We start from the raw sequence: 15,113 nt of genomic DNA, 5'->3' as shown, positions 1-15,113 counted from the left end.
ATGTAAATGACTATTCCTGGTGTAAGGCAAACAGCGAACAGTGAAGTTTCTGTGCGAGTTTGGCCTGAAAGAAAAATGGTGATTTCATGTTCAGTGCTGGAGGTGCACATAAGTAGTTTGGTCTAGATATCTAGCTTGATTCAATGGTTCCTGGTATCCTTTAACAAGGGGGTGGAGTTGACCTAGTTTTCAATACCTATCATTAGTGAAAATTGGAGCAGCAAGCAGCTAACTGTGGAGTTATTCTGGGAGTTATTCTAAGAGTAAATGGAAATTTTGTTTGAGTTTTCTTCCTACCCCATTTTTTTTTTTTTTTTTTTAAGGAATAGGGTCTAAGAAAAGAAAATAAGGAGATTGAAGATACTTTAGGTATGTCCCAAAAACTAAGGCCACATTTATACTTGCATGTTGGAGATCGATCTTCTGGCTTTCGATTTAGTGGATCTAGTTAAGACCCACTAAATCAAACAATGGGGGTAGTTCTGGACAGTACTGGTACTCCTTGCACATCTGAGCTACAAGAAAAACATAAGTAATGTAATGTACTCAGATTGGAAGGAATAGATTATTTGTATGTAAGAATACTAAACTGGCACATGAGTTTACTAATATGATAGCAAGGATTTTTAATAAATCTATCTCTATGGCTACGACTAGACTACACAGTTTTTCCACATTCAGAGAATGCGTTTGCTCTTCTGCTTTTTCTGTGGAATAGCAAACGTGCTCTTTCAGAAGCCCTTGTATTCCTTGTTCCAAGAGGAATGAGGAGGCTTCTGAAAGAGGTTTTTTTCCCCAACATTTGGCCCATTCTAGACAGGCCAAATGTTGGAAAAGCTTCTTCTGACACAAGTATCGGAAAAAGCTACACAAAATGCGGAGTGCATTTTGCATAGCTTTTTCCAAAAAAAGGCAGCAGTGTAGACCTAGCCTACAAGTATAATACCCATTATGATTACCTAATATTGTACATTTGTTTAAGAAAAGGAAAAAAATAATCTTGGCATTGCAGACTTGTTAGTCATTAAAGACCTTAGCTATGTACAAAGTATTAGAATAAATGTTGAGGGAAAAATAATAAAATTAATGGAGGCAAATAGTAAAGGGGATATAATGCAATGTCGGTTTAGCAGTGGTAGACTAATCTGACTTCCTCCTTGGGGAAAATAACAGATCCTTTTTTAGATAAAGGAAGTGCAGTAGGTCTCTAATATATTTGGACTTCAGTAAAGAATTGTACCACTGGGAAATTATAAGCTAAATTAGGAAAGATTGGGAACAGTTTAAGAATTGTAAGGCAGCTAAGGAATTGGCTAAAAGAGAGAGGGCAACAGGTTATGCTGAAATGTATTATTAGACTGTGGGGAATTACTAGCAGAACTGGTCTCAGGATAATCCTTGAACAATCTTATTAAATATTTGTATCAAAGCCTTTGGCACAAAAAGTAGGAATATGCTCATGGAAGTTGCTGGTCACATAAAGTTAGGAGCTATCATCAATGTAGAGGAAGACTGGTCCATTATACGGTGAGGTCTGCATGTCCTTGAAGCCCTGAGTGATAGAAATAGGATGAAATTCAGTTATATGAAGTGCAAGGCCGTGCAAGTGAGGGACTAATAATAAAAATCCCTTCTTTAACCTGGGTGCTCATCAGTTGGCAGCTACAGGGAAGAGAGAGATACCTGACTGTGTAGGCCAGTCACAGAATAGCTCTAAGTCAGCAATGTGATACATATGTGAAAAAAGGCAAATGTGATCACTGGATGTAGCTCATGAGACATTGCCTGTTGAGAGAAAGAAATATTAATGTCATAGTACAAGGCACTGCTAAGCCCTCATTTGGAATATTGTGTACATTCCTGCTCATATGTCCAAAAAAGATGATCTTAAACAGGAGCAGATGCAGGTACGAGGATGACTAGAGGAATGGCCAATCTGTCTTTTGAGAGGAGGTTGGAAGATCTTGGCTTGTTTAAGCTATGAAAATGAAGGCTGAAGAGGGATATGATTGCTATTTATAAATGCATGAGGGGGATACATAGGGGAAATGATGGAGAGCTGCTTAAGAAAAAGCACACTGCTGACATAAGAACAAATGGGTATCAATTTTCCATGAACAAATTCAGATTATAAATTAGAAGAACGTTTCTAACCATCAGAGCAGTTAGACTCACAATAGGAGTTGTGAGGAGGAAAAACTTGATTAGTTTTAGAGAGAGCTAGACTAATGTGACGATGGTGGTATGAGTTTACTCATGATGGTAGGTGGCACAGCTCAGCAGCCTTGGGGCTCAATTCCAGTTAGTCCTATGTTCCTAAAAGCTCATGCTTCAAGGTTTCAGACAGCCACCTGCAGAATCAGGAAGAGATCTTTTCTGTTGTAAACTCAATGTATTCTGGGTTGTAATTTTATTTTTTTAGCAATCTTCTCCTTGAAGCACTAAAGAGTGCCACAAATAAAGATGGGACGTTAGGTGGGATGGGATAGGACTGCATAGTGGAATCAAGCATTGTCTCTCTCAGGGATTGTCTTTACTTACCTTGATATCAACGCTCCGGACACTGATATCCTGGGGTTCAATTTAGCAGGTCTAGTAAAAACCCACTAAATTGACTGCTGATTTACCACAGTCAACTTCAGTACTCAACTGTTGCAAGAAATAAGGGAAGTCAATAGCAGAGTTTCTCCTGTTGACTTCCTGCAGTGGGGATGCCACATAAATTCAACCTAATGTACATTGACTCCCGCTACACTATTCACATAGCTGGAGATGCATATCTTAGGTTGACTTTCTCCAGTAATATAGACCTGGTTTTGGATGCTTAGGCTGGCTGGTCCTTGCTCATATGCTCAGGGTCTAATTGAATGCCATATGTAGGGTTGGGAAGGTCTTTTCCACCTGATCAGATTGGATAGCGACCACCTTCATCTTTCTCTGCAGCATATAGTTGCAGACACTAGCCAGGACTATCTGGGTATATCTCTGTAAATATGTGCTCTTGTGGGACACTCCTGAAAGTATCCAGTTTGGGATGAACTGCTGAGAAAAAGGGCAGTCACAGCCCAAGACTGGTGGTCCTCTACTTATAAGGTGCACCACACCAGCCAAAAAGGGAACTTCTCTTTGATCATGCTGGCTAACAAGAAGCCAGAAAAGCATTTCCTTCAGATACTCCAGTTCCTTTGTATCACCTCTAGAAGCACTGCTTTTAGGGATAAGTGGTTATCAAAAACCAGTCTCCAAAATTAAAGACTCTTCTGATCCAAAGGTCCTGCCACACATCCATCTTAATATATAACTCAGATCTCACCCCAAAATCATGCTGTTGCCAATCCTTTAGTATCTAAAATGTAAAGGTTTATTTATAAAAAGAAATAAGAAAGGGGAGAGTTAAAATTGATGAAAATAATCAAATATGAATAATAATTACAAAGTTCTTGGCTTAGGCTTATAGCAATGATGGAGTAAACTGCTGGCTTATGGCAAGTCTCTGATTACTTTAAATCATTGGAAGGACCTCCGTCCCTTTGTGAGTGTGCTTCTATTGGTATAAATCCATAGTTCAGAGGCTTGAGCAGTAGAGAAGCTGGAGAAGGAAAGAGGCAAGATGGAGATGTCTCCAGGAGCTTCTATAGCTTCTGCCCAATGCAGATAGATTCTTTGTTCTCCCTGTGGAAGATCCCACAAGGTGGTGTCCAGTCACATGAACTAGCACATGGACAAATTATCTGTCCATGCATAACTCAGTTCTCAACAGGTAGAAAGCATTGCCTACATGTAGTTTGAATGTTCTTTGGAAGGCTCATCAGATGTTGATAGGCATCTCCCAAGTCTCATTGAGAGTCAAGTATACCTCTATGGCTATTCAGCTTGAACAGTCCCTTCACAATACACTGACCAAATGTTTCACTGTTGCTAATCAGAATTAAGCATATTGAAATTCAAGAAGAACATAACCAAAGCTAATAACTTAAAATACAAAAAATGATACCTACAAACAGCATAATGATAACCTTTCCATGGGCACCTCATTTTGTTGCAAAATATATAAAAGTGGTTGCAACAATGACCTATTAGGTCATATTTTAATCAGATAACGTGAAAATGTCACTTTATTTCCTTGTCACGACAGAGGCACTGGTGCAGCTTAGTCTCACCTATTCTATTCCTGTGGCACATAACAGTCTGGTCTCCTGAGAGCTGTAATACTTTGATCTTATTGGTTTTGGGGTTTTGTGTACACACACTGGGTTCTGTTAGTGGTCAGTGAAATATAGGAGGCCAGATCTGGTGTCCCTTGAAGCCTTAAACTCTGATTCTCAGGTAACAAAGAAGGAAGCCCAAAGAGTCAAGAAAATCCTTCCCAACCTTGTATCAAATTTACCAACTTAATTTCTGATCTCTAATCTCCTTGATAGTTTGAGACATTGAAGCCTGCTCTGCTTGCAGTTTATACGGCCTCTTACTAAACTCATCTTTATGCCATTTCAACAGAAAAGGTTAACCCAGCTAATCTAATTTGATTAACTGAACATAGAAATTCAGCTAGCATTGTATTTATGGGAAAAGCAAATCTACCCTGGCACAAGTATGAGTGCTGATTCTTCACTTTGTCTTTCTAAATTTATTATAGAGAAAATAAAGCTGCCTGCTTTCATCTGAGATCTTTCAATGACAGATTGAACACAAAAGAAGAAAAACACTTGAAATAGCTAATGAGAAAATTCAGTGTAATTACACAAGGTTCATTATGCTTATGTTAAAATTTATTTTCACATAATTTCTAGATGGATTTTTTTAGCCCATGTAGAAAAATGAATTGTTTTTCTATACATCATAATAAATATTGTATTGTTTCATCTGTTGTGTAATATTCAGTAACATTCTCTTTTTATATAAAAACAAAGTGGTCAAAGTTAAGAGTTAAGTCACAATTTACCTATTAATGAACAAATAAATCATCAGTTATTTTAGCAACATGATTTATGCCTGGGGTTTTTTAAATTATAATAGCACTTTTGCCATGCCATAGTTTTCATTATGTCTGAATTTCATTATGTCTTAATTTATAGCTCAGCTATATGATCATTTTTGGTTGTATTATTGTAATGTCTACAGGTCCCAGTCAGGGCCTAACAAATAGGCTGCCCTGGGCAAAATAAAACAAAACAAAAAAACGCTAGGGAAAATTTGTCAAGCCAAAAAAAAAAAAAGGGTTGGGGAGGATTTGGAAAGTCAGGCCAACCGAAGTGCAGTCACGGCTCACCCTTAAGACTGGCTCTGTCGGCGGCCCCTTCAAAATGGCAGCCCCAGGAGACCGGCTCTGGTCTCAATTACAGGTGCGTGTTCTGTTGTGCAAGACACAGTACATGCAGCTAACAAAAAAGACAGTTCTTGCCCCCCAACGACTGTCAAGCCCAGTCCTATGAAGACTTACTCACGTGCTTAACTTAAAACATGAGTAATCCCCTTGACTCCTTAGCATAGGAGTTCTCAAACTTCATTGCACCATGACCCCTTTCTGATTACAAAAATTACTATATGACCCCAACAGTAGGGAGTGAAGCCTGAGATCCATCAGAGCCCCACCGGTCCACATGGGGGGGGGCAACACTGAAGCCTGGCAAGGGGGCCTATACCCTGAGCCCCACGGACGAGGAGGGGAGGCAGTGGGGACCATGAGGGAAGGCAATGAGGCTTGGGCTTTGTCTTCAACCTTGAACCCCAACAAATCTAAGCCAGCCATAGCAACCCCATTAACATGGGGTCCCAACCATTGTTCCCTCTAAGCTGTGCAGCAGCATAGCTTCACAGTTGATTAATTAACCCCACCCAGTCAGAGGCTCAGGTCTTTGTGCATGAGCTGACTGGGTGGGGTTGATTAATCACCTGTGAAGCTGTGCTGTCCCACAGCTTAGAGGGTTAGACACTGGTCCCAACCCACAGTTTGAGAACCGCTGCTTTAGCACAGATGACTGAAACAAACAAATGCCAGTGAGGGAGGAGAACATGTTGACCATGACATTTTTGTTTGATATAATAAGCAGTAGTCTTCGCACGCAGACAGACTTCCTAGCCATTGTCCATTGTTATTGATTGCATCACTATGCCCTTAAGGAAGGATTTTAAAGGAAAGTCATGTAGTGGTTTTGTGGACTATTTTCCTTCTATCTTTAAGGGGCCGCATGGGAGAAAGTTTGAAGGTTCTGGAGGGATGATTAAAATAATGAGGATAACTGGGCTCGCAGTATCAATCACTGGCAAGGATTAGTTGTTAATATTTTATAGTGGTGCCATGCCAGTCAATTGGGTCATACTCTGCTGTCAGTAATACCAGTGTAAACTTAGAATAGCTTCATTGATTTCAGTGGATTTGTACAGGTGTCACAAGGAACTTACTAAAGCCAATTGCTGGTTTGGTGTCATTCTAAACTCAGCCTTGGTTGCAAACTTTATCGGACAAACTAGTCCTCGTTTTGAGTGAATCTGCACCATTTTACTTAACTTTTTGGAATATAAACTTTTGATAATGGAACTAAAATGCCTTCAATCTATACCAGGAGTAATACAAGAAAACAGGGCTGGAGGCAGGCTCTGGGAAGGAGTTAGGGTACAGGAGGGGACTCAGGGCTGGGGCAGCATGGGCAGGGCACTTACCTCAGGTGACTCCCAGTAGGTGGCACAGTAGGGCTAAGGCAAGATCCCTGCCTGCCCTGACCCTGCACTGCTCCTAGAAGCTGCCAGCATGTCCCTGTAGCCCAGAGGGGAGGGAGACAGGTGGCTCCACAAACTGCCCTCACCTCTAGGTGCCACCCCCACAGCTCTCATTGGCCATGGTTCTGCAGGGGCAGCTTCTGGAACTTCCCTGATCACCCACAAGCTGGTGCTCACAGCTCCAACCCAGCAGGGGGAAATGTAGGCTCTGCGCTGCTGGCAGGATGAAATTAAGCAGGGGGTTGGATGTGGCTCATGTGTCAGAGGTTCTCCACCTCTGCTGTAATATCTAAATGTTCTGGAAGTATTGGAGGTAGATATGCAGTTTTGTATACAGTATTTCAAGCAACACAAGATAGACACAGGAGTCTTTACAATGTATAGATTCCTTTGACTGCATGAAGTAAATGGTCATGACAAATGATAAGAAATGTAAGCAGGGGGTCTGGAATATTCTCTGGGTTGGGCCCAGGATTTAAAAGTTTTGTGTTACATTTTCACAATTCCTGGAAGCTGTTTGGATTACATAACCATTGAAAAAAATACAGTATCAGATTAATTCATATTACATTCTCTGTAACAAGAAGTTGCAGGGGAGCCAATGGCCATGCCAGGCTCCTGGGCAAGGAGGAGGGGGGTGGCACTGTGTTTTCAGAAGGGGCAGAGCCTCAGGTGTAAGGGATAGGGCTGGAGCAGTTGCCCTTTTTGCTCTCTCATTCCCCCCTCTTCGACAGCAGACCTGCAAAGCTATATCATGTGGAGTCAGTACCAGCACTTTCCCTGAAGTAACATCTCTTTTGGAGCTCTCCCTTGCTATGGAGCAATAAAGCCTCTCTCTTCATCACTCTCTTCCCCAGCTCAGTAGTATGCTTGAATGGCATATTGGTGTATGCAATATTCTCACTGCTCTTTGACCTGCAAAATATCAGTAGTGTGCGCTTACTTTCAATACGCAAACTACATGTTTTTCATCTAATATCCACCTTGGGAGCATATTCTCCACCCCCTCTGGCTGAATCATTATTATCCCACATGTAAAACTGTTAACTTAGGTCCGGTGTGATTTATTTGATCATATTTTTTGGCTCTTTAATAGCAATAATAAAATACTGGTACAAAAATGAGGCAGTTAATTTCTTCACATTGGAGTCATGAAATTTGGTCAGTTTGTGTGTCTTTTTTTTTTATTGTCCTCATATAAACATATTTATATATCTATATATCTATATACATTCAGTTTTTTTTTAAATGTACTGGCTTAACCACGTTTGAATTTGTGATTTTAAATCTTAGCTCAATACTTGCATTGAGTAACCAAGTTGTGTGTGCTTATGGCAGGGAATTTTCATAGAAGTTGGGTGGGGAAAGAGCTTTCTTTCTTCCATTAAATCGCAACTTTATTTAGTATATTTCAACAGTACTGAAAATTCTTTTGCTTTATCTTATTCCCCTAGGTGTCCCTTGTCCACCTCCTGAAGACTGTCCGATTGCTGCGTCTTTTACGACTCCTTCAAAAGCTGGATCGTTATTCCCAGCATAGCACAATTGTCCTCACTCTTCTTATGTCTATGTTTGCATTGCTTGCTCACTGGATGGCATGCATTTGGTATGTCATTGGAAAAAAGGAGATGGAAGAGAATAATCCCGTTACTTGGGACGTAGGTAAGAGTCCGTTTTTACCATATATAAATCATCCACTGTTTCTTTTCTTGTTATTAAAGTTTATAATACTGTACCATATTGTTCTGAAGGGAATAAAAGCTAAAATTACACAGCATATTTTATCAACCAGTGCGTATTTAATACATGTAAATATTTAAAATTAACTTCCTGCTGATTAAGGTGATCCCACGAAATTTAACCCCAAATATCCATTCATCAACCTCACATTTGTATATGTACAAAATTAACAGGATTTTTATATTTAATAAGATTTTGCATATTTGATCCTAAGGGGCTAAGTTCTTTTGAGTTTACCTAACTGGAAATTTCTATATACCTACCTGCAAACCAAGAAAAGACTGTCATTCCTTTAACTGTCTCCTTAGTTTTATAAAATATAGTAGGTACTCTAATATATGCTTTTCATGTATGATGTTTTAAATCTATCTTGTTCAATTTTTCTAGTAATGTTTATTTAAGCATTTATTATTATTCTTTAAATGCACTAAACCAGTGGCAGCAGGGTTCTCCCCCTCCCCCCAATCATGTATGTATGATGATGGTATTTAAAACATTCAGTAAAGATAGACAGTTTCTGGATAACATCTACAGGTATTGATCCACCTTCCTCCCTATGGAAACCACACTGAAATCAGTGGGTCATCAGGGATGAATTTAACTCAGTTGCTGTAATTTAGACCTGCTCTCTTTCCTGATCTGAAAATTTGAACTCTACAAGCACAGAAGAAGTTACAAGAGAGAGTGTGAGGAACTGACCATGTCACACGAGGAAATATTTTCTGCCTAAATTTGAACCCACTTGATGTTAAGGGTTTGAAAGTATGGCACATATTTCATTGTTTTTCAGTTCCTGTTTCACTTGAAATTGAGAAGAGATCCAATTTTTAAAAGATTAAAGTTGAGTACAGGGTAGAAAGAGTGAAAAAAGACTGAAAAATGAACATCAAGGAAAAGTGAAAGACCTCGTTCATTAAGGAAGGTTGTAGAAGGAAAGAGGAGAAAAATATGGCAATAATGAAGGTTAAACCTAAGATCAGTTTCCTGTTTATCTTGTGATTTTTTTATGAGTGATGATCAAAACTTTTGAAGCGTTTAAAGTTGCAGTTGATGGGAACTGCTCCTTCCTTTCCCCTCTAGACTATATTTAGTTGTAAGAATTTGCATCTATGAACTGGGAAAGGAATTGACTGTTATATGTGATGTTGAAGAAGGTTGATAGTGATTGTGTATTACTGCAACTACATCACGCTGTAAAACAGTAATTTATCACCCTGCAGTTTTTAATGTCATTCTAACTTCACTCTGAATAAGGAACAAAGAGGAATTTCTTCTGCCTTTTTCTTTGCTGGCCAACCATGAGTCACCACTTTTCTTGGCTTCCTTTTTTTTTTTTCTTCCTAATTGGTCTTTCCTATGGCCTTACATAAAACCATTTGTTCTTGTCTAGGTGAATAGAAAGTGGGGAAGACAATGGTAAAATTGGTTACCATGTTGTTTTTATTTGTACTGTAAACCGTGTTGATTTTATTTGTACTGTAAAATACAAAAGGACTGAATAGAAGTAGGTGAGTATTTTAGGTCTGTGTGTGTTGGTTGTAAGAAATGGCTGTTGCCTACTTCACAAAATAATCATACCTGATAGAGGGATATAGGACTTATTCTATTTCAGATGCCTTCTCAAGAAAATGTTTGGTGAGGGAAGTGTACAAACAGCAGGGACCAAGCATACATTGAAGTTGCCTCTAGTTAAACCGTCACCATGTCTCTTCATCAACTTCCTTTAAAAGTTGCTAGGAGAGGACAGGTTGATCTAAAAACTAGTGGGAAGAGTAAAAGCACCTGACCTGGAACTGAGGAAGCTGGTGGGACAAAGTCAGGGAAAGGGACACCAATTCAACACATCTCTCCAGCTTGCCATGAGGCTACCAAAATCCATTCTGTTTCTGTCGCCCTTGTCTATTGATCACATTTTCTTCCTCTTTGTCGTAAATTTGTTTGTTTAAAAAAAGTACTGCAGCTGGATGAGTGCAGAGTGCAGTGCAGAAACCTCATAAAGCTGTAGCAGAGAGTGGAAGATGCAAAGAAAGTCCACAGTGCTTGAATTGGTCTCACATTTACAGTGGGAACAAAATAAGGGGGAAAAAAGACATGCTGACCAGACACATTGAACAGCCATTAAAAGACATTGTCAGCATGTTTAGACTCTAAACGTTAGTTTATTCTAACACATAGCATTGTCCTGGTTACTAAGCAAACTGACCACTTTGATTCATTCAATCAGAGTCTTATTGAGTGCAACTGCCATTATGTCATAATCAATTATGTAATTCTCTGACTGGCCTGAGGTAGCAGTGTCCAAGTACTAACCATGATTGCCTCAGCAGGCCTGACTAAAGGTGCATCTGAACTTATGATGGCATGCACAGTGCACACACTGCACAACCAAATAATGCTGGTATAAGTAGTCCTGTACACTGTGAGACACAGCATAGGTGAACAGAGTATCCTATTCTCCTGAACCTCCTGGGTATATACTCCATACAGCTCTCTGCTGAACTAAGCATTGCCCTCACAGCCACACTGCTATGTCCTGTTACCTTCCTGTCTGCCTCCCAGAGCCTTTCTCTGCTACAGTAATGTCTCCAGCAGTGGAAAGTCTGCAGCACGTACTGCCCTAAGTATAGGCATAGCTTTAACCTCAGCCCCTGCCATTCTGTGCCTCTTGATAATTAGAGACCAAACAACCATCCTGAAGTAAAATAACATTGATTTAGCACAGAAGCATTTCTAGAAAACATACTGTAAAAATAATGTAACACATTACATATGTCTAGTAGCTTACCAGGTGTTTAGTCTTCTTCCATATGGGGGCAGAGGAAGGACTAACTTCCTATAACCTCTCCCAGGGTATGTCTACACTACCCCGCTAGTTCGAACTAGCAGGGTAATGTAGGCATACCGCACTTGCAAATGAAGCCCGGGATTTGAATTTCCCGGGCTTCATTTGCATAAGCCGGCCGGCGCCATTTTTAAATGCCGGCTTGTTCGAACCCCGTGCCGCACGCCTACACGCGGCACGGGCTAGATAGTTCAAACTAGCAAGCCATTCCGAACTATCTGTACGCCTAGTTCGAACTATCTAGCCCGTGCCGCGTGTAGCCGCGCGGCACGGGGTTCGAACAAGCCGGCATTTAAAAATGGCGCCGGCCGGCTTATGCAAATGAAGCCCGGGAAATTCAAATCCCGGGCTTCATTTTCAAGTGCGGTATGCCTACATTACCACCCTAGTTCGAACTAGGGTGGTAGTGTAGACATACCCCCACAGACTCTCATTTTGTCAGCTTGTCTCCTGACAGAACTCACTGATTCTGGCTCCTGGTGACTCTTCACCCTTTGCAGGGATCACAAATACTTTTTAACTCTTTTCCACCTTGGAAAAGAAGCTTTGTCACTTCACCCTAGAGCCACGCTGTCCAACATGCTAGCCACTAGCCACATGTAACTGTGTCTGATTGAGTGTGATTAGGTCACTACAGCAGAACCCTGTATAGTGGCTACCGCTTCAGAACTGGTTGGACACCACAGCCCTAGAGCCAAGAAGGATGCGACTGTCTATTAAGTGAGAGCTTGGATGTTCTTATCTGGGAAGCTATTTTGTAGTCTTTCTGTACAGACCCTATTGAATTCAAGTATTAGAAGCTGCCATTTTAAGAGCCAGTGGACTTGGGGCTATCCAGTCCTGTTCTGGGGCAGAATGCTATTAAGGACAAGTGTTTGGGCCTGATAGAAGGGATAATCAGACTCAGCAGGGGAGAGGTGATACTTATAAAGATTGAAAGAGGTGGACTGAGAGGGCTTGCTACAGAAAGCAGGTTAGCTCCTGAGATGTCTGTGTGGGGAGGCCAGAGATTTTTAGTCAGGCAGCCTCTGGGGGAGGAGGAACAGGAAGAGCTGCCAGGGACATGTAAGCTCTGACAAGGAAGCCCTGGATGAGGTGAACTGTGCAGCCGTTGAATTAAAGTTGAACTATTTATTTGGGAGATTTTCCTGAAGATCATCAGCACCACCAGCAAATAAAGCCCTGAGGGGAAAAGGCCTGATCTAGATTCTGGGCATAGAAATAGTCCAGAAGTCTCCACAGATATATAATAAACATTTCATTACCCTCCCAGACAATAACTTCCTTTCACCAGGTCACATACAGTATTCGTAACATTATTACATATCAACTTCACATCTGTCATAAACAGCATTGTCTAGGTTCTTTCCATGTGTTATCTATAGTATTTTAGTACAGGAGAGCTTTAAGTCAGTTACATTAAAAATATAATTAAGCGCTCAACTCTTAAAGATGGACTCTAGAGGGCTTCGGATCAGGCCCTAAGCCAGTACTTTGAAAAAGATGTGCAGTATATGTACCTTTATTCTCTGTTTGTTTACAAAAAGAACATGTCTTCTCCCTAGAAGCAGGGTTTTCTTAATTGTGGTAGCAGATGCCTTTTAGCTGAAAAAGCCCTTCTTAATTCATGCTGTTGGTACTATGGTACATCTGGAACATCTAGTACCTGAAAGAAAAAGATGATTTTAGTTGGAGGAGGGAAAGAATTAGTGATTCTTTGTTTTGATCCATAGACTTGTCTATCAGATCATGCTTTTATCAACTTCTTTCCCATATTCAGTGTTTCCTCAGAAAGCTTTCAACACAAAATAAAGATTGAGGATTTACTGATGCTCTACAATTTTTTTCAGCTGTAATATTGTAACTATTACTGAGGACCTAGTTGTGCTACCAGATATGCATAAGCCTGATCCCACGCCATTGACTTCAGTGGGGCCAGCATTGGGCCTCATGTGTGTGTTTCTTTGGCTAACTTAATTTGTATTTGGATTAGGGAAAGGGGAATGATGAAGTGCTTCCAATGAAAGCAAAGCAGAAAAGTGTATTTGCTGTGTTCTTATTGAGCCAGATCATGAAGTTCCTCCTCAGTTCTTTGTCCTTATTCAGGCAAAGTTCCTATTGCAAAGAATTTAAAATAATAAAAAAATTCAATAATATTGCCATTTGGTTACAAGAAGAAAAAGAGATGACTTTTCATTGGGGCCAGGCTGTGGTTCCTGTCTGCATAAGGGGGAGCAATTACAGGAATAGACTGAGTTCTGTTATCTTCAGTGTGGTAACTATCTACTAGAGTGAGTAAGATAAGGCACAGTCTGGCCCTAAGATTGCTTAATTCATTTCTAGTATTATTGAGATGTTTACTGATTGACATAGACATTGTAGAAAACATAGAAATTTAGGACTGGAAGATCATCTAGTCTGATTGCCTGCATTGAGGCAGGACGAGGTGTTATCTAGAATAGGACTGTTCAGCCTTATTACAGAGGAGAACCATGGAAACCTAAGAACAACCTTGAGTGGGGCAAAGAGATTATATATATTTTAGTAAGATTCAAAACTATCTGTATTGACAACTTTGTTTCCTATGTATGTAGATAGCGTCAGCTTGTTTTCTATGTATTTAGATAGGTTGTTTCTATGTAGTCTCTTTCCATGCTTCTGTAAGCTAAAAGGATGTAAACATATCAAAATGCTTATGATAGAATAGTGTGTTGAAACAGGCTACCGACCTCCTGAAATACTCTCATGGGTCATATATGTCCCATGAACCATAGGCTGGTCACTCTTCAGCTAGACCATTTACAGTCCAATCAGCTCCTCTTCTTCTTTGCGTTCCTCAATTTTTAAATTCCTTGCATTTTCCTTTTGTATTGTTTCCATCAGTCAGTACCTTTGGTGAGGCAGACATCTCCATGAGACATGGCATGATTTTCTGTGAAAATAAGATTGTCAGTTATCTGGCACAGAATAGAGGTCTGATACTGGTCTCTTTTACACCAGTGTAAATACCATTGATGTCACTGGCAGTGCTTCTCATTCCCATAAGTTTAACTGAGATCAGAATAAGGCACAGAGTCTTTATTGCCTATTGGGCGGTTTTGAAATAGTCAATGCTAGGTTAGTCCCCATCATGTTCTTACCCGCTGTGAGATGTACCTTTTAGGTCTGGCAGTACAAGACACAGATAATACTGAAATGTTTCTTTTTGTTAAATGCATTCCCTCTGAGAACTGTGTGATCTGTTGAAACTGCACTACTATGAATATACATTGAGCAGATATTAGTAGGCAGCCAAAAGTCAGGATGCTGCTTCTCCTAGATAGTGAAATCTGTCAAGTATAGTTTATGTAACAGTCTTAAGCAATTCTCCCTTCTGTCATCCATAACATCAGCAATGACTTTTTATTAGTTCACCTACAGTGACATCAAACTGTAGCTATGGAGGATTTATTACCAGCACCAACTTAATATGCCTATAGTTTGATGGGAAAAAATGTAAAATTTGCATCCATTGGAAAGAATTTAAAAAAACCCTTCTTTCATTTAAACTTGTGTTTAATTATTCACATGTTTCATTCTACACATTATTCTTTCTAATTTATACCTAGTTTTTGAACCATTATATTTGGCTCAGTAACACAATGCTCTGCAAGTTTTTGGACCATTCCACTTGTTATGTTCCAAGGTTGCAGTTTAAAACAGTGTATTGCTGCACTTGTTTTTGCATAGTTTGTCTAAATTCTGTCAGTGTCTCTGAAGACAGTAGTGAAGCTGCAATCTTCAACATGGTAATTATCAAATATCATATCCAGAG

At 40.0% G+C, this 15,113-nt stretch overlaps 1 protein-coding gene across 1 annotated transcript in view; it reads left to right on the top strand.

Annotated features, from left to right (window-relative positions):
• KCNH8 (potassium voltage-gated channel subfamily H member 8) overlaps positions 1-15,113 on the top strand; it is a 314,900-nt gene that overhangs the window by 185,645 nt on the left and 114,142 nt on the right. Inside the window, exon 7 of the mRNA XM_006120171.5 lies at positions 8,172-8,379. Coding sequence (XP_006120233.2) covers positions 8,172-8,379 — 208 coding nt within the window. The remainder of the gene's footprint in view (positions 1-8,171; positions 8,380-15,113) is intronic.

The sequence above is a fragment of the Pelodiscus sinensis genome, chromosome 2 (genome assembly GCF_052426305.1).
Source record: "Pelodiscus sinensis isolate ZL-2025 chromosome 2, ASM5242630v1, whole genome shotgun sequence".
NCBI lineage: Eukaryota > Metazoa > Chordata > Testudines > Trionychidae > Pelodiscus > Pelodiscus sinensis.
This window is presented reverse-complemented; position numbering and strand designations above follow the sequence as displayed.